Below are 19,756 nucleotides of genomic sequence, written 5' to 3' on the forward strand. Positions count from 1 at the left end.
GAGAGATCTACCAAGTAATGATGACAGAGAATATCCAAGAGAGTGAAACCAGTTTACCTGAAATAACTTTCAAGTAGTTAGGTATGGCAGAGTGGAAATTGCAGGGAAAACTAAAGTTCCATTAACAAGATGAGTCTGAAACAGTGCTATATGTGCTGCATGCCAAAACCTAGACAGTTCCATCTCTCTTTCCTTCCTTCCCTTCTTCCTTCCTTCCTTCCTTCCTTCCTTTTTTTCCTCCTCTCTTTTCTCCTTCCTTCCTCCTCTCCCTTCTGAAAGTCCCATAACTATGATCAGGTTTACATAAAGGGAAACATAGAGGTATAGCATTTCTCCTTGTCATATAATGGTTCCAATCACGCTCTTAGCACAGTAGGCAGTGCGTCAGTCTCATAATATAGTGGTTCCAAGTATAAAAACTAGTTAAGGTCACATGGATCTTAAGGATCCTCCAAGCTCCTGTTTTATGAAAGTGAACAAAGCCCTTCTCTTGAGAAGTAATCTGGGCTCTTGGACTCTTCCAGTGCCAGGCTTGCTGCCACTGGGCATCTTTTTTGTCTTATAGACAAAGAAGGTTGGCAATACCTGTTTCCAGTGAAGGATGCATCTTTGAGAAGTCAGCTGGCCCTACGGTTTGTGGACAGGTGGCCCCTGGAGTCGTGCCTGGAGATCCTGGCCTACTGCATTTCAGACACAAGTGTCCAAGAAGGACTAAAGTGTGAGCTGAAGAAGAAGCTGGCAGAGCTGCTGGTGTATCAGAAGGTAGGGGCCCTGGCATCAAGAGAAAGGAAACAGGCTTTTCACCCTATTACTTTACCAACTCCAGCCTAGTCTCACATGATGGGGGATTTTAAGAAACAGAAAATGTAGATCTGGGTTTTGCTCTGTTCTTAGGTTAATAGTGAGGAGGCCTCCTATCTTGTTCCTGTGTTATTTACTCCTATCATTTTAAATACGTTTGCATCAAAAAAGGATAAAAATAACAAAATTAACATGGGAATGGTGCCTTACAGTTCACAAAGTCTTCTTCACATGTATATTTGAGCTTTATGTATGTTTTATTATACTTATGTATTTTTTAAAGATTGTTTTAAATTTCAGATAAATTTAAAGAACCATTTTAAAAGGATGTATGACAGTGACAATTTCCAAAGTGAAATATTCTTGTGGGCTAGGTGTTATATTCAAGCTCAAGAGGAGTTGGGAGACAGATTTGGGAGGCCCAGCTATACAACAAGTTTAAAATATATGCTAATTTCCCATGTGTCATTGAAACAGAACAGACTCCAGAGCCCTACCAGGGAAAGTGGAAATGGCAGGTGAAAAAAAATTTTTTTTTTAATCCTTCCTCAGCAGTTTTCATGCAGAACTAAAATGCTGCATGAAAGGTGATCCCCCAGAGCACTCAAGCCAGATGAATATCTTGGGTAGCATTTTGAGATAGAGGAGCACGGGACAAGTGACCTCAGAGGGTTGAGCAAGCTGCGAAGCATGGGAGCCTCTGAGAATTGTCCTCACCAGTGAAAGGCCCACTGGCCTCCCACTCAGTCTTTGCTCCCTGCTTGTTCTTCCCAGATAGGATCACTGTCCTCTCTAGTCACTCTCTGCCCCATTTGTTCTCTTCCTCCTCTTTCCTGGCAAGTTCTGACAGCCTGACTTTGGGGCAGAGAGCTAGGGATGACCCATTCCTGGACATGCCAATGATTTACTTGTTCATGGAGGGAGAGGCTGCAGTGTGGTTTGATGGATTTTACTATTTTTCCTTAGATTCTGGGTTTGCAAGATCCCCCGGTGTGGTGTGACTGGCAGACCCTGAGGAGCTGCTGTGTTGAGGACCCATCAACTGTCATGAACATGATTCTAGAAGCACAGGTACCATCTTCCTGTGTGGTATTCCCCTTCACCCTCCTTTCAGAGTTGCAACTCCTTAGCTGGTTGTGTAGACCCCTTTTCATCTATCAATGTCCTCATATTTTAAATAACACCTTTTTTCTTTTTTTTTATTGTGAAATTTGCCAACATACAGATAAGTATAGAGAATAATAAAATTAACACTTTTGTACTATTACCTTTATGTTCATACATGAGATTTTTCTACACTGCATACACTAGTACACAATGTATACCTAGCAGTAGGATTGCTATATCATCAGGCTTGAGCATCCTCACCTTTACTAAGATGTTACCAAATTGCTCTTTAAATTTTTTGTCCCAGTTATACCCCCACTCCCGGTTCCTATTGCTCATATCCTTACCAACTTTTTATATTGTCAAACTGTTCACTTTTTGCCAGTAGGATAGGATCTCATTGTTGTTTTAATTTACATTTCCATGATTACTAATGAATTTAAATATCTTTTCATGTGTTTATTGGCCATTTGAGTGTTAAATAGAATTTTATCTACCTTTTAAGAAGCCAATATACCATAGTTCAAAATGTAGATGCTCATTCAAATGCTTATTCATTCAGGAAACATTTATTGAATGCCTGTTATTTGCCAGTCACTGTGCTATATGTTGGTGCAACAAAGATAATTAAGCTTAATTCTTACCCCAGAGTGGCCCATATTTTGGAGAGAAGAGTGATGTGTGACTCATCCTTAGGTGATTGCAATATATATACCAAGTGACAGAAGTAAGCCCAGATTGTGGGAGCACAGTCAGGGCACCTAATAGCCTGAGAAACAAGGAAGTGTTCTGAAGAAGGCAGCCCCAGTTGTGGGAAGGGCATTCCAGACACCACCACATTGGAATATCTGGACAAAGCCCTGGGAATTCCATTCTCTGAAACTTTAATACAGAGCTCACAAATTTGGGGAGGGGGTGGGGTAGTGAGGGGAGACATGGATAGAAACCAACCCCCAACATGTTAGTTTGGCTCATACAGTATTGGTCTGCAGAACTTTTATTTCTTCACATTGATTTCATCGCCAAAATTTTTAAATAGGGAAATTTATTAATTTTTTTTTAAGTTTTTTTAATTTTTAAAAATCTGACAACATACCTTCATATGGCAACAATCAGAGCTATGTAGGTGCTATCTCCTTTGAAGAGTGTCTTCTCAGTCTTTCCCACTGCCTTAGTGTCTCCCCAGGGCTCATACCAAGTGTTGGTCGCCCTATATCATCTGCTAAGAGGAAAATGATATTAACAGCCTGCTTCAATCATTTTCATAACTAACTTTGCCACTCCAGTCCTTTGAGTTTATGATCTCACTTAGATCCCATAGTGAAGTTTCCATCAGCACTTACCAAACATTCCTGGGGCTTAGCAGATTCAAGACTGATGAGAAAAATCAGGCAAAATTTGAATGAGTGACAAGGTCAGTGATTTAAAGGAATTGAGGATGTGTGTGTTTCCTTCTAGGAATATAGGCTGTGTGAGGAATGGGGCTGTCTATACCCTATTCCAAGAGAACATTTGATCAGCCTACATGGAAAGCATCTTCTCCACCTTCTGGAAAGAAGAGATCATGAAAAAGCTCTGCAAGTAAGCCTGTGATTCTTCCCATTTTTCTTTTAAGGAGGGACAAGGTTAGTCAAATCAGATGGCTTTTTTCATGCCACATTCGACGCAAAGTATTTGCTACTTCAGGAGCCCTTATGGTCATCCTGAGCAGAAGGTGCCTAGCCCTCCATTGGGTATCAGAAATCTGCTGAATTCTGTTCCTGGCAAAGCCATGGCACATTGGTAAAGCTACAGGGGTGGTGAAAAATGAATGCAGAGAAAGGGTTAATCCAAAATTAATAAAAATGAGTGTAGAGAAAGAGTTAGTCCAAAATGAATAAAATAAATATTCCTTTCTCAAACAAAACAAGACAGGCCCAAGAGTTCTTCAACAGGCCTCAACTTTCTCCTCTACCCTTCTTCTGCAATAGCTCCTGCAAAGAATCCCTGACCCCACCATGTGCCTTGAAGTCACAGAGCAATCCCTCGACCAGCACCCTAGTTTGGCCACTTCTCATTTCTTGGCCAACTACCTCACCACCCACTTCTATGGAGAACTGAGTGCTGTCCGACACCGTGAAATCCAGGCACTGTACATGGGATCCAAGGTGAGAAGGAAAAGAGGGTGTTGGGAAAGCATGCCTGAGGGAGAGAGGCTGGCCTCACTCCCACTTCAGAACTTGCCCTTTCCGTGGCTCTTCTGTCGTGTACTGCCATCCTTGGCCTGTGCTATGTAACATCTTCACCTTACTGGCCCACCATATCTTAGTTGCATCTTCTAGAGCTTGCCATTCTATTACTGCCCTGCCTCCAAAGCGAAGATTGCCTGATCCTCTTAATTTGTCTTCAGGCTTTCTCCTTGGAGTCTGCTGTATTGATGCTTTTCAGTTCTGACCATATATTAAAATCACCTCAACTTTTAAAAAATACCAGTGGTTGACCTCCACCCCAGATCAATTAAAACTGTATGTCTTAGGATAAAACCTCGATATTTTCCAAAGAGATTCTGATGTTCTGATGTGGGGATTTAGAATTACTGCTTGGTAAACTAGTCTGTGCTAATGGGAAAGGGTTATTTGTCGAGATAATTAGATATACCTTTGATGTATAACCTTGAAGACATTGATAGAAGAAATTATGGGCTAAAAAAAGTAATCCAGTGAAAGAGAGTTTGGGGAGAGATGAGGATAACATTCTTTTTTTTTTTTTGGCCTTTTTTTGTGACTGGCCACACCGCGCTCAGCCAGTGAGCGCACCGGCCATCCCTATATAGGATCCGAACCCGCGGCAGGAGCGCCACTGCGTTCCCAGCGCCGCACTCTCCCAAGTGCGCCATGGGTTCGGTCCAGGATAACATTCTTCTAATTATTCTGATTGACATTTGTATATACTGCCTCATAAACATAACCAGTGCTAAGGAAGCCATGAATATAACCACTGGCCCACTTGCTAAGAGTTAAACTACATAAAATGTTACTAAAGAATATATACCTTTTTTTTTCCTTTTTGATACACTGTACTGGGGTAAACTGGGGAAAGTCCGAAAATTGGCAATGAGTAGAACCAGTGAACATATTTCAAGCCCTAGTGATCGTGCCCTCTAAAGGGAGTTTAGATTCATCATTTACCTGTAGAACACTGGAGGAGCCAGGTTTAAGTAGACCACTCACATTACCTTGTTTTGCTCTTTTAAATAAAGGCTAAGATAGATAGAATGGTGGCATTAAGGGTCAGGCAGAGCTCAATCATACCTGGAGGATCTAGGCCAGGGATCATCAGACTACACCCTGTGGGCCAAATCCAGTCCTCAGCTTGCTTTTGTAAATCCAGTTTTATTGGAACACTGGCACATCCATTCATTTACATATTTGCCTATGGCTGCTATCATGTTAAACTGGCAGACTTGAATAGTGGAGAGAGAGACCTTATGGACTGTAAAGCCTAAAGTACGAAGGTACTTCAAAAAGTTTATAGAAAAATGAAATTAGGGCCGGCCCGGTGGCGCACTCGGTAGAGTGCGGCGCTTGGGAGCGCGTCGGCACTCCCGCCGAGGGTTCGGATCCCATATAGAGACTGGTCCGCTCACTGGTTGAGCGCGGTGCGGGCGCGACACTGAGGGTTGCGATCCCATTACTGGTCACGAAAAAAGACAAAAAGGAAAAAAAAGAAAAAGAAAAATGAAATTAAAAGATAATACAAATCTTTCCATGAACTTTTTGAAGACCCCTCATATTTACTATCGGACCCTTTACAGAAAAAGTTTACCAACCTCTCATCTAGGTGAAGGTACTTGGAGTACTTCTTGATTGCCACCTGGAGGATTTAGAGAGGAGTTCAGCCTTCATCCTAAAAGACTGCTGGCCAGTTTCAGCAGTTGGCTATGGGCCTTCTGGTCTCTGGCGTCCTTCCCCTCCCAGTAAGAACCAGTAAGAATTTCAGGTTTCTTCTGCAGTTTTATTTTATCTACTCTGGATCTACCCCACAAACAGGTTCTGTTAACCCTGCCTGAGCAGCACCGGGCCAGCTATTCGCACTTGTCCTGTAACCCCATGCTCATGCTGGAGCAGCTGCTAATGAACATGAAAGTAGATTGGGCCACTGTGGCTGTGCAGACTCTGCACCAGCTGCTGGTTGGGCAGGAGATTGGCTTCACTGCGGATGAGGTTGACTCACTGCTTTCCAGATACGCCGGGAAAGCCCTGGACTTCCCATGTCCTCTGAGGGAGAAACGATCAGGTAATTGCCAACATCCTAGATGGGGATTCTACATGGAGAAGGAAATACCATGCTACATTCTTAGTTTTAAGTTTCTCCTCTTTTATTATTTTGGGTTGATCAAGTATGAAAGGAATATACTTCGTAGGAGAGTAAGCTCTTTATTATAAAGAAGAATTCTTGGTCTTGGAAGCAGTGACAGGCTAACCAGAATTAAAGGGTGATAGATAACTACTGCATGCATAATAACATAAAGGTTTTGGGGAAAAAACATATGCTAGAAATGGTCTCTGGCCTTGACGTACTAGGCTCTTAAATGTCATCGTTTTATATTGAGAATATGCTTTATTCCCAAGATCACATTAGATATCACTTGTATGTAAACTGACTCAGCCTCTTCTAGAATAAAGAAAATCAAACATATGCTAGAAATGGTCTCTGGCCTTGACGTACTAGGCTCTTAAATGTCATCGTTTTATATTGAGAATATGCTTTATTCCCAAGGTCACATTAGATATCACTTGTATGTAAACTGACTCAGCCTCTTCTAGAATAAAGAAAATCAAATAAGTATGGACTGATGTTCCCAATCAGCTCTTTTTTCTTACTTTCTACCCTCCAGGGGCATGATTTAAATGTCTTCAACTTCCCACTGGGCATTTTTATTATGTAAAATCCTAGTGTCCATTTCATTATCTCATGTGTTCAAACATCGTTTGTTTCTTGAGGAGTTTAAGAAACATGCTGTTGGCTTAGAAGTACCTCTGCCATTTCTCTTTATACCTGGTAGAAGCATGGTATGATAATCAGAGAGGCCAACGGGGCTTTAAACTAAATGCCTAGAACAGTGAATAAAGATGTTTATAGTAGAAGGATATTTGTCAGCATTTTCCCTCTCTACAGATTCTGTGATTCACCTCCAGGAAGTTGTGCATCAGGCTTCAGACCCCCAGACCCTGTCCAGATCACCATCAGCAGAGTCCTCTCCTGCTGCTGCTCCTGGTAAGAACTGGTTCCAAGAGTTACCCATTTTTCAGTGCAGTTTTGCCTTATTCTGACTTTCTGATTCTTTTGCCTCTTTTTTCATATCTATTTACAACATACTTACTAATTGTTTTTCTTGACTCATTCCAGCCTTGCATATCCCAGAAGATTCAACATATAGTCAATTGTGAGAGTTTGTAAAGTCTCCGCAAATACTGAATTAGTGAATCCTGAACCACTGCTCCTAGGAGAAATATGTACATATAAATATATATACATACATACCTCACATAGATTATAAACTCATCCTAGTAGATTCTATTTTGTTTATTTTACAAAAGAGAAAAAGTTCAGAAGTGACTTGTCCCACTCCCTAATGGTTGCCAGAGTTGGGATTCAAACCCCATCCAACTGGCCCCAGAGCTGAGCTTCTTGCATGACCCCATGCTGCCCCTACCATCTCCATCTGCTGGTCATGGCTGTGTAAGAGCTGCAACAACCTCAGCTAAGAACCTCAGTGCCTGGTGGCTCCAAATTTTTGCCACTTGGCCCATGTCTGCCAATGACCACAAAAGCACCACAAGTATTAGTTTTGAGTTACAAATAAATTTTAGCAGTAGGCAAATTCACAAATGTGGAATCTGCTAATAATGAGGATTGACTGTATTTAGCCCTTGTGTTCATTCTGCCCCCCACCCGGGGCACGAATTCCTTGAAGGCCTCAGCCGTGTCTTGGTCACCCTTTCACCATTCTCCTCCCCCAGTCTTGGGCCCCACTGTACAATGGCCTACATTCAGAAGAAGCTCAGAGAGTATTTGTTTTGCCAGATGGTCAGGGGCGCAGGATTCTGGGGAGAGATCTAAAGCCTCTCTTCTTCTGGGTGCTGCTAAGAGTCACTATTGTTTTTCAGTTCCCTTTTTCTGTCAATAGCCAGCGTTGCTCTGCTAGGTGACAAGAAATCTTAGATAGCATAAACCAAACATTGTGGCATTTCTTGGCCATAGTTTGAGAATTAGTCATATTTTATAATAACCAGCAGACCCAAGGAGAGGGCTCAGGTATATGAGCAGTTTCATGCATCTGCATAAGGTAGCCTGAGCAGCTCTGAGTTACGTGTGTGTGTGTGTGTGTGTGTGTATACATGAGTATATACGAAGTGTCTTCAAAAAGTTCATGGAAAGATTGCATTATCTTTTAATTCAATTTTTCCATGAACTTTTTGAAGTATCCTCGTAAGTAAAGAAAAAGCTTTTTATTATAGAAAATGTGCAATACACGAGAGAGAGAAAAAGCAGTATAATGAAGCCTCATATACCCATTACCTAGCTACAATAATTATCATCTCACAATGACCATTCTTGTTTCATCTGTACACCCATCCTTCTACTGGATTATTATGAAGTAAATCCCAGATAGCATATCATTTCATTCATAAATATTTCAGCATAAATCTCTCAAAGGTAAGGACTTTTATAAAGCAAAACTGTAGCACCATTATCATATCTAAAAACAAATTAATAATTACTAGTTATTACCTAATATCTAATTGGTCAGCTACAATAATTATCATCTCACAGTGACCATTCTTGTTTCATCTGTACACCCATCCTTCTACTGGATTATTATGAAGTAAATCCCAGATAGCATATCATTTTATTCATAAATATTTCAGCATAAATCTCTCAAAGGTAAGGACTTTTATAAAGCAAAACTGTAACACCATTATCATATCTAAAAACAAATTAATAATTACTAGTTATTACCTAATATCTAATTGGTATTCAGATTTCCCCAGCTGTCTCATAAAGATTTTTTTACAGTTGGTTTTCCTAGAATCAAGATCTAAATAATGTCCACACATGGCATTTGGCTAAAACATCTCTTAAATCTCTTTTAATCAATAAGTTCTCTATCTCTTTTGTTTTTATTCTCCCTCTACCTTTTTTATTTGTGAAGGAAACTAGGTCATTTGTCTGGGAGAGCTTCCCATGTGCTAGATTTTGCTGGTTGCCTCCCTGTGGCAATCTGGGTCCCTGTCCTCTGAATTTCCAATACACTGGCAGTTAGATCTAGAAGCTTGATTTGATTCAGGCTTCATATTTTTTGGTAAGTATATTTGATAGGTGGTGGTGTACATTTCCTTCAGGAGGCATACAATGACCAGTTGTCTCTTATATGATGCAAGCACCCATTGATGATCATTAACTGGATCTGTTATTTCAATAGGAGCTTGTAAAATGGTGAAATTCTATCATTACCTCTTCATTTATGAGCTGGAATATTGATCACCTTTTACTCTGACCTCTGGTTCTGGCTCCCAGGTGTCTCTGTTGTACATTCCCCCAGTCCGAGGAAGAGGTGTTTCCCACAGAGTCAGCCCCCACTGGAATTCGTGCCCCCCATGACACCCCCTGCCAGGCACCAGTGGGTACCAGATGAGACTGAGAGCATCTGCATGGTCTGCCGCAGGGAGCACTTCACCATGGTAAGCAGTGTCAGTCTCCCACTTCATCTGTTGGAGAAACTAAAGGAAAACTCAAGTGCATGAGCCTGAGTTTATAGTCACCTACTGTCTCCTAGAACATATCAGTTCCAAGTGGTACTCCCAAACCTAAGACTGTGGGTTTGTCTTTGACCTGACCGGAATATATTTTCTGGATTCTGACAGGTGGTAGACATGCTCAGTTAGCCTTAAATTCTAATGTATTTGCCATTCTCATGTAATAACAAAAAACAGGCAAATGGAGTCACCAAGTATCAGGGGATCTTGCTTCTAGTTGCCCTGCCTATCCCAGTAAGACAGGTGACCTGCTAGTGGTTATATGCACTGACTCAAAAGACAGAGGACCTGGATTCTAATCCTTGTTCTGCCTCCTAATAGCAATGTGACCATAAACTTTTTAAGTTTCAAGCACTCATTGGTAAACTAGAGATGATGTATTATTTGACTCATGGAGCTGTTAGGACTAAATATGATCAATGTTACCATACTTAGCACAGTATGTGACTGGCATATTAGCTCAGTGCTGATGAAAACAGTGACAATGTGTTTTCTCTGCATCTGTTTCTTACTCATCTGTAAAAGAGATGTAATATTTCTGTCAACCTGTTATAATGAAATGAGGTGGTACTTGTAAAAGCATTTTGAAAAAGGATACTTTATCATCATCATCATCAACACCATGTAGAAATATGATCCTTATTGGCTGAGAGAGTTTTTTTCCCCACTACTTTTTGCTGTATCTTCACTTGTTACCTCCACGGACAAGTAGAACTTGTCAGGAGCTGTTGCAAAACTCTCCATGACTTGTCACCTTTGCCTGTCAACTGAAAAATATCTTCAAATTTCAGCTTGAGGGCAATAGAGGCCCAAGTAGCCAGTGTCCTTTATAAGCCACAGGTGGTTAATACCAAGTATAAATGGATTGATGACAGGTATACGCACAGTTCTACAATCTCACTTCCTCTTTCTCCCTCTTCATTCTCTTCCCGATGGCATCCCTCAGTTTAACAGGCGTCATCACTGTCGCCGCTGTGGTCGACTGGTTTGCAGTTCCTGCTCCACTAAGAAAATGGTGGTGGAAGGCTGCAGAGAAAACCCTACTCGCGTGTGTGACCAGTGCTATAGTTACTACAACAAAGAGTAAGTGTCCTGCAGCAGGGCTGTTAATATCATTGACCACTGCACCTTCTCCCAGGTCCTTACAGTCCTAGGAGTCTCATAGTGGAGAGAGTTTCAAGCCTGGAAAACTTAACAGAAATGTTTAACATTCACACTGAAATGCCATTAACTCTACAGTGAAATGTTCGTGGACTAACTTTGGTCAGAGAAACTACTAAGAGAGGAAACGGGTGAGAGGGAGTGGTGTACAAGATTCTTACATGATATTCTCTCTGAAATCAGGGCACTTGCTTCTTCAGCCTGTCCCCAGACTCAGGCCACTGATCTTAGTTTGCCAGCGCACTTATTTTCCAGCCACTCTTGCTTCAGGTGGTCTCAGCTGGACTGAAAGGGATGTGTTCATACCTCCTGAATGTTTGGGCATCACTTGCATCAGTTCCAATCTAGGTAGTCATCACGGCTTGTTATCCACAATTAGAAGATCCCCCACACTTTCCTACATATAGTTCACCTGGTGACAAATTTCAGAAACTACTCATACCTCTGGCAAGACAAATCAAGACCATGTTTGCTAGCTCAATGTTGCTCAATTTTTTCCCACTACTTCTATCAGCAAAGGAGCATGAAACAAAGATTCCTAAAGCATCTAGGAATATGGGCCAAAACAACTATCCAAAAGCAAAATTACTTTGAATTCTGTGTTTTATTTACAGATGTAAAGAGATTTTATATTCTGCTTGTCGGGCTAGGACTCAGGCCCTTCAAACCCATTGTAAAGACTGGGTCACCAGACCCCGCCTGTGCCAGCTGGGTCACAGACCCCTCACATGCAGGTTGTGAGCTAAGTAATTGGAAAGGATCCCAGGAGCCATTAGCAGAGTTGACAGGTTCATTCCAACATGAGCTCAGTCCTCAGCAGCAGCCTCCAGCAGTGGCAGTGGCCTCCTGGGGAACCCCAGGGGCCCTGGCAGCAACAGCTTGCAGTAACAGCCTCCAGCAACAGTAGCAGCCTCCTCATAACCCCCCACACACACCCAGGGCATCCCAGGGGTGGGAGTGGGGGGCCCCTGTGGATCAGAGCCGTTAGTCCTTTATACTTAAGTCCAATAACCCAGGACACCTGGGTGTGAGTCAGACATCCCAGGAACACCTGGATGCTCATGCGCATCTACATCGGACAATAACCAAGGAACACCTGGGTGCATGTGCACAGTTATGTTTACATCAGATGCTCGACAAGATTCCAAACATCTGAGGAATCCTGACCATTTATCCATTTCATTTTCCCTTCACTGTTCAATAGCTTTTTGTGTTTGTTTTAATATGAACAATCTCAGTCATTATTTACTGCCCAAGTGTGGAGCGAAGATAAATTAGACTCTGGGCTCTGAAGGTATCTCCAGACCAGAGAATGAAGCAGGCAATTCCATACAGTTTACAAGGAGTTTGTTATAATTGATGAGTGACATATACAAGGAAAGGTATCGATCTTGGCACTGCATAGCTCCTTTCTCTGCAACCCTGGGGCAGTTATAACTTGAAACTTATAAGGGACTTAGAGACAAATATGGAGCTATAGCAAAGAGAAGAAGTGTGGAAGCAGATTTCCAGGTGCCTCGCAGCCATCTGTTTATCCTTGGGGTTGCTGGTGTCACCCCCCTTATCTTACACAAACATAGCATTCCATTTGTTTCCCGGCCTTGGTTCCTAAGTAACCAGTGCAGGGAAAGATTGTAACGGTTGAAGGCAGAGCTCTGAAGACCACAAGGAAGGAGTGAGTTCTGACCAGCATCCCCACAGTTTACCATGATGATTACTGATCTCATGTGAAGGAAGGCAAACCATGCTTATTGTACAGTTTCTGTGTCCCTGGCATACCACTGCCTCTCTCAGGACCAGGGATAGGAATTACCCATGCACCATACTGCTGAGATTTGAAATGAGCAGTTAGTATTGATGGGGATTCTTTCATTCAACTCAGCAATAATAATCACTTTGTCCTTAAGGAGATCCCATTTTAGTGGGAGACAACCAACAAACAGATGACAAGGCTGCTGGATAAGTGCAGAGGTGGAGGCACACACAGCTTAGCCCATGTGGTCAGGAGGGTTTCCTAGAGGGGACCCTTAGAGGATAAGGAATTAGTAGGAAAAGAAGCTAAAAAAGAGCATGCCCAGAAGTGGGAGTAACAACTACACAGGTCGGGGGCAGGAGAAAATGTTTGAGGAACTATACATAGGTAGGTGACGCACTAAGGTTATGGCTGGTGTACCTGGACTTAGGGGCTGGCAGCTGGGCTGAGAGGACTTAAGCAGTGGCACAAAGGCTTGGGCTTGCTTTCTGGTGTCATGTGCTGGAGTGGACTAGCAGGCTCCTGATGTAGGTAGACTTTGGCTCTGGCTTGTGGCACTGGGACTAAGTGGTTGGTGGCACCAGTTGAAGTTGACCAGGGCCAGTGGCAGAGCAGGGGAGACTTTTTTATAGCTTGAGCACAGGCCATGGGTGGCAGGAGATGGCCTCATGAGGTAGCCAAGCTGTGTCATAAAGGGCTTTGTCTGCTGAACTGTGAATGTAGGATATTTTTACTCTGAAGAACTACCGAAGAATTTTAAACAGGAGTATAGTGTGACCAGATTTGCATTTTTGAAAACTTCCTGTAGCCACAAAATAGAGAATAGGTTGAAAGAATCAAGGAGACCAATTGGGAAACAGTACAGACTCTAGTGATAAATGATGAAGGCCCTCACTGAGGCAGAGATGAAGAGAGATGGGACATTTAAAGGGGTGTTTAGGAGATGGAATGAACAGGATGTGGTGAGTGATTGGCTGTGGTAAGTGAGGGAGAGAAAAAAGTTATGGATGATTTCCTGATACCTCACATGAGAAATAGAGTACATTTCAGTGCTATACACTAAGCTCAAAACAAAGAGGAGCAGGAGTGATTCTGGCATTTAACTTTTCTTTCTCTGTTTCCAGTGTACCAGAGGAGGATTCAGTACAACCAGAAGGTAAGGCTAAATCACATTCTCTGTGTCTCTTGGTTTATATGCTCAAGTTGACTCTATCTTCAGCATATCAGCTGCAACTGATAACACTAGATGGCAGCTCAATCCAACTTGTCTGCTAAAGAAAATTCCTGGCCTTTCTATCAGCCTGTTTCCCCTAAAGTTCATCATATTAACCTATCATACTCACCCAATAGCTTCCAGCATTGACAAGGCCAGCAACCAAAGAATTTGGTCCTTAACTTTCAGTAGGTTATTTCTTTTTATTTCCTTGGTTCCCCTTCACCACCATCCTGCCTCCCAGTGCTCCCTCCTTAACCCTAGGTAATCACTGACAACAGTTTTGCCTATATCCTTCCGCAGCAGGTTAGTTTTTAGAGAATCCAGTGGCTTAGCCATGCATTTGAGAAGCATGCACCTTGTAGGGTTTCTCATGTGAAGCAACGGGGTTGTATGAGAAACACCATCACACTCTTCTCAGGTCTATGCCTGGGGAAGAAGGTTTCAGGTGCCTAATGGGGTCTCCTAAAGGAAATAAAAGGGACCAACCAGAGAGAAAGGGCCCTCAGGTAGCAGGCAAGTATCTGCCTGCACCTCATGCCAGCTTGCTGGACTGGGCTAGACTGAACTGATAGCCAGTGACTGATACATGAATGGCATTTCTCTTCTCAGTACCAGACAGCTCCAAGAGTGAAAGCCCTCCATACTCAGCTGTGGTGAGAGTCCCCAAAGCAGATGAGGTGGAATGGATTTTGGATCTGAAGGAGGAGGAAAATGAGATGGTGCGGAGTGAATTTTACTATGAGCAGGTAATAGCAATAAAATGTAATGGTCATTGAAGTTTCTTTATGATGTATGAGGGTTCTTCAAAAGGTTCATGGAAGTATTCTTATTATCTTAATTCCATTTTTCCACCAATTTTTTGAAGTACCTTTGTATAAGTGGTATGGCACGAAATAGGGAGGTAGGTGAACATAGCCTGGCCTTCACTTGTTTCCAGTGCAATAATATTGGAGCTAAGACAAGTAAATCTGTTAAGACAAAATGAGGAGCATCTTGGGAAGTGCACAAGAAGAGATCAAGAAAGGCTTCATGGAAGAGGTAGCATTTGAGATGACTTGGAAGAGTAGTAGGAGAGTGACAAGCAGAAACGTGGGCGTTGCATGCATGGGGAGTGAGGATAGGGAAAGGACAAAGAGTATGAAACTAAAATGTCTGAGCAAAGACACAGTATCAAAAATTACAGGGCATGATTGGAGAACTCGAAGTTAATTTGGGAGGAATATAGAGTGTTAATAGAGAGGTGATAGAAGGTAGTATTGAAGGGACTATTTATGTATAAGGGCTTGAATTCTGCAGTAAGTGCATCAGGGACTTATGAAAGGTTTCCTAGTATGCTTCCAGAATATTAATTTAGCAGCAGAACTCGAAGTTAATTTGGGAGGAATATAGAGTGTTAATAGAGAGGTGATAGAAGGTAGGATTGAAGGGACTATTTATGTATAAGGGCTTGAATTCTGCAGTAAGAAATGTCTACTGCAATAAGTGCATCAGGGACTTATGAAAGGTTTCCTAGTATGCTTCCAGAATATTAATTTAGCAGCAGTCTGTTCATGGCTTGAAGCAGAGACTCCTCCAGGTGGTCAGACGAGCTAGGTGACTGTTGTAGTCCACGCCAGCAATAAGGAGGACTTGCACTAGTGGGACAAGGAGGGGACCTTTGGACATTCTCAAGAAGTAGATAATACGTGTCACAGTCACCTTCATCCCAGCAAGATGACAAAACCTAGCAGCAGAGCTTTGGCAGTGCTACTTAGAACACCCAAAATTTGTTTAGTTCCACTTCTGCTCTGCTGAGGAATTTTGGCTCCTGCCTGCAGTATTTTTCAGCCTTTTGAAATGGGAAGAATAATTTCTGCCCTCCAGCTGCATTTGAAGAATGCTTTATCCCTGGACTCACTGTGTGGTCCTCCCTTCCTCCACCATGGCCAGGCCCCCAGCGCTTCCTTATGCATTGCTATCCTGAACCTGCACCGGGACAGCATTGCCTGTGGTCACCAGCTGATTGAGCACTGCTGCAGACTATCCAAGGGCCTCACCAACCCAGAGGTGGATGCAGGGCTGCTCATAGACATCATGAAGCAGTTGCTCTTTAGCGCCAAGATGATGTTCGTCAAGGCCGGCCAGAACCAGGACTTGGCTCTTTGTGACAGGTATGTGGAAATGAGTCTCTATTCTTTTACATGGCAGCAGTTTCTCTCTAGCTTCTTTTTCTGACCCCACAATAATTTTTCATCTCACCATCCTCTCTGGTGCCAAGACATGCTGAAATGTTTCACATCTCAGTTGGGTGTTGATGAAATGCCATTACCAGCTCACAAGTTGTCTTCCTCACCCTACTTTGACAGCCTGTCTGCTCTTTCCCAGAGTGATCTTCAAAGGAGAGTTTTCTCTAGCTATACCTGGTCGGAAAGAAAGTAAAGACATTGGTTAATTTGTAATTAAAATCAATTTAGGGAAACACCTTTAATCTCTGTGGAACTTTCTGGCTTTTAAAGAAAATGTGTCCTCCCTGAATGTGCAGTGATTAGCCTTGAATAAAACTGTGCCCCAATCTGGACCAAATTCAGACTGTGACACAGGGAGTTCTGGATAATATATCTATGAAAGCTCTCTGGGGACTGGCCTATCCCTGTGTCACAGGTAGGAATCTGAGTCGTAAAGTGGAAGTGTCTGTGGAAAAGGTATAATTAGGCCTCCCTCAGCTTCCTGCACAACCTGCTTTGACTCCATTCATTAGCTTGACAATGAAAACTCCTAATTCCCTGCTTATCCAGCCAGATGTGTGACTCATGTTGTATGTTCCTACCACTCAGTCCTAACCAGATTAGGGAGCAGGGAGCATAATTTTCTCTGAAGTGTAAATGCCTCCCACAGTCGCTTGCTCAGAATACTTGCCTGCAAACTCATCAGCCAGCATGGGGTGCAGTGAATCCCAGCTTTGCCACTTCCCAGCTCTGTAACCTTGGACAAGACTGTTAACCTCTCTGGGCCCCAGTTTCCTTCTCTATAAAATGAGGGTGATAATAATACTTATAGGCTGTTATGAGGATAAAATGAGATCTTCCATGTGAAGGGCTAAGAACTGAGCCTAGTACATACCATGTATCCTAAAATGTTAGTAATTTTTATTATTTTTATTAACAAAAACTAGAAGTTTAAGAAAAGCACTAGGAGGTGGGACAGAAAGTAGAAGCAAGTAAAAAGGAGCTAATTTCACTCTTTTATATCAAGAGACAATAGATTCTACCTCATTTTTCAAGTTAATAAATTAAGGAACAGAAATATGTTCAGTAAAGTTTTCTAAACAACTATGAAAAGAACAAAAAATCTACTAAGTTACCAGAAAGTAATGGGAGGAGGGGAAAAAAACAGAAACCTCTCCATATGGCAAAAAGTAGAAAACATGAGAGGAAGGAAACATGAGAAAAGATTTAAGGCAAAAATAAAAATATATCTAAATATACTTGAAATATCAGTAATGTAAATGAGATAGAATCTACTTATTAAAAGAAAAAGATACTCAGATTGAGGGGAAAACAATTTAACATCAACCCTGCATTCAGATATGCCCACTGTAGAGAATCATTGCCTCTGTGCCTCCCCAACATTCAATGTAAAGGCCTTATCTCAAATAGAAGCCCTGAGCATCCCTACTCCAAACATTGATACCTAACATTTAATGAGTGCCAAAAAAGCTCCAGACACTATTCTAAGCCCTTTTACTTGGATTACTTCATTTTATCCTTAAACTCCCTATTGTTTTATCTTTTTTTTTTTTTTTTTTCCTTTTTGTNCAGTTTCTCTCTAGCTTCTTTTTCTGACCCCACAATAATTTTTCATCTCACCATCCTCTCTGTGCCAAGACATGCTGAAATGTTTCACATCTCAGTTGGGTGTTGATGAAATGCCATTACCAGCTCACAAGTTGTCTTCCTCACCCTACCTTGACAGCCTGTCTGCTCTTTCCCAGAGTGATCTTCAAAGGAGAGTTTTCTCTAGCTATACCTGGTCGGAAAGAAAGTAAAGACATTGGTTAATTTGTAATTAAAATCAATTTAGGGAAACACCTTTAATCTCTGTGGAACTTTCTGGCTTTTAAAGAAAATGTGTCCTCCCTGAATGTGCAGTGATTAGCCTTGAATAAAACTGTGCCCCAATCTGGACCAAATTCAGACTGTGACACAGGGAGTTCTGGATAATATATCTATGAAAGCTCTCTGGGGACTGGCCTATCCCTGTGTCACAGGTAGGAATCTGAGTCGTAAAGTGGAAGTGTCTGTGGAAAAGGTATAATTAGGCCTCCCTCAGCTTCCTGCACAACCTGCTTTGACTCCATTCATTAGCTTGACAATGAAAACTCCTAATTCCCTGCTTATCCAGCCAGATGTGTGACTCATGTTGTATGTTCCTACCACTCAGTCCTAACCAGATTAGGGAGCAGGGAGCATAATTTTCTCTGAAGTGTAAATGCCTCCCACAGTCGCTTGCTCAGAATACTTGCCTGCAAACTCATCAGCCAGCATGGGGTGCAGTGAATCCCAGCTTTGCCACTTCCCAGCTCTGTAACCTTGGACAAGACTGTTAACCTCTCTGGGCCCCAGTTTCCTTCTCTATAAAATGAGGGTGATAATAATACTTATAGGCTGTTATGAGGATAAAATGAGATCTTCCATGTGAAGGGCTAAGAACTGAGCCTAGTACATACCATGTATCCTAAAATGTTAGTAATTTTTATTATTTTTATTAACAAAAACTAGAAGTTTAAGAAAAGCACTAGGAGGTGGGACAGAAAGTAGAAGCAAGTAAAAAGGAGCTAATTTCACTCTTTTATATCAAGAGACAATAGATTCTACCTCATTTTTCAAGTTAATAAATTAAGGAACAGAAATATGTTCAGTAAAGTTTTCTAAACAACTATGAAAAGAACAAAAAATCTACTAAGTTACCAGAAAGTAATGGGAGGAGGGGAAAAAAACAGAAACCTCTCCATATGGCAAAAAGTAGAAAACATGAGAGGAAGGAAACATGAGAAAAGATTTAAGGCAAAAATAAAAATATATCTAAATATATTTGAAATATCAGTAATGTAAATGAGATAGAATCTACTTATTAAAAGAAAAAGATACTCAGATTGAGGGGAAAACAATTTAACATCAACCCTGCATTCAGATATGCCCACTGTAGAGAATCATTGCCTCTGTGCCAGTTTGCTGATGGGACAGGATTCATCTCTCGTATGTGTTGCCAGCAAATCAGTTAAGAGTTCCTGGTTGGCAGAATATTTTTCCACTGTTTTTAATTCATACCTCCTTATGATAAAAAATCATAAAAACAAAATTCACATCGCCTATTTCAAATGTTTTCATTTTCCAAATGCACCAAATATATTGTGATGCCAGTGCTTTTATACACTATACTGTCCTCTTCCTCATCCTTACTAAGTTAAGAATCATTGATGTGCAGAATCTCTTTCGAAAGAACTTGGTGGACACATCAGGATCCATAGAGTTTTTTTGCTGGACTTATGAGACAAGATTCAGGAACCTTGGATGTAGGCTTGTTTCAGGCGGCACTAGACAGAAGGATGTAGCCCTCTGGGCTCTCTGTTCTTATAAGATTTTTACAATCATCAGGTGTCAGGAGTAACATCACAGAAGGCAGTCCTAGTGGGCTGTAATGAGGGCTCATCCTAGCCCAGGGAGAGAATGTCATGTCCGGGAGTCTAGAATCTGCAGAAAGGGCCAGGATGCACCCACTAAGCAGCACCTCCAGGGAATGATAATGATGTGACCTCTGTACTAACCAGGAGTGCATGCCTTTGGTACTGACTCTATGCTCTCTCCCAAAGAAACGGAGTTCAAAAGGACCAAAAAGCGGGCCGGCCCGGTGGCGCACTGGATAGTGCGCCGCTTGGGAAGC

At 41.9% G+C, this 19,756-nt stretch overlaps 1 protein-coding gene across 1 annotated transcript in view; it reads left to right on the plus strand.

Annotated features, from left to right (window-relative positions):
- The window catches only part of ZFYVE26 (zinc finger, FYVE domain containing 26), a 69,974-nt gene that overhangs the window by 31,374 nt on the left and 18,844 nt on the right, over positions 1 to 19,756 (plus strand). Inside the window, exons 22-32 of the mRNA XM_008570321.1 lie at positions 566 to 762; positions 1,768 to 1,872; positions 3,367 to 3,489; positions 3,879 to 4,055; positions 5,937 to 6,183; positions 7,066 to 7,164; positions 9,469 to 9,632; positions 10,654 to 10,790; positions 13,746 to 13,777; positions 14,447 to 14,583; positions 15,767 to 15,987. Of these exons, the coding sequence (XP_008568543.1) occupies positions 566 to 762; positions 1,768 to 1,872; positions 3,367 to 3,489; positions 3,879 to 4,055; positions 5,937 to 6,183; positions 7,066 to 7,164; positions 9,469 to 9,632; positions 10,654 to 10,790; positions 13,746 to 13,777; positions 14,447 to 14,583; positions 15,767 to 15,987 (1,639 nt within the window). The remainder of the gene's footprint in view (positions 1 to 565; positions 763 to 1,767; positions 1,873 to 3,366; positions 3,490 to 3,878; positions 4,056 to 5,936; positions 6,184 to 7,065; positions 7,165 to 9,468; positions 9,633 to 10,653; positions 10,791 to 13,745; positions 13,778 to 14,446; positions 14,584 to 15,766; positions 15,988 to 19,756) is intronic.

The sequence above is a fragment of the Galeopterus variegatus genome, unplaced genomic scaffold (genome assembly GCF_000696425.1).
Source record: "Galeopterus variegatus unplaced genomic scaffold, G_variegatus-3.0.2 Scaffold593, whole genome shotgun sequence".
Classification (NCBI taxonomy): Eukaryota; Metazoa; Chordata; class Mammalia; order Dermoptera; family Cynocephalidae; genus Galeopterus; species Galeopterus variegatus.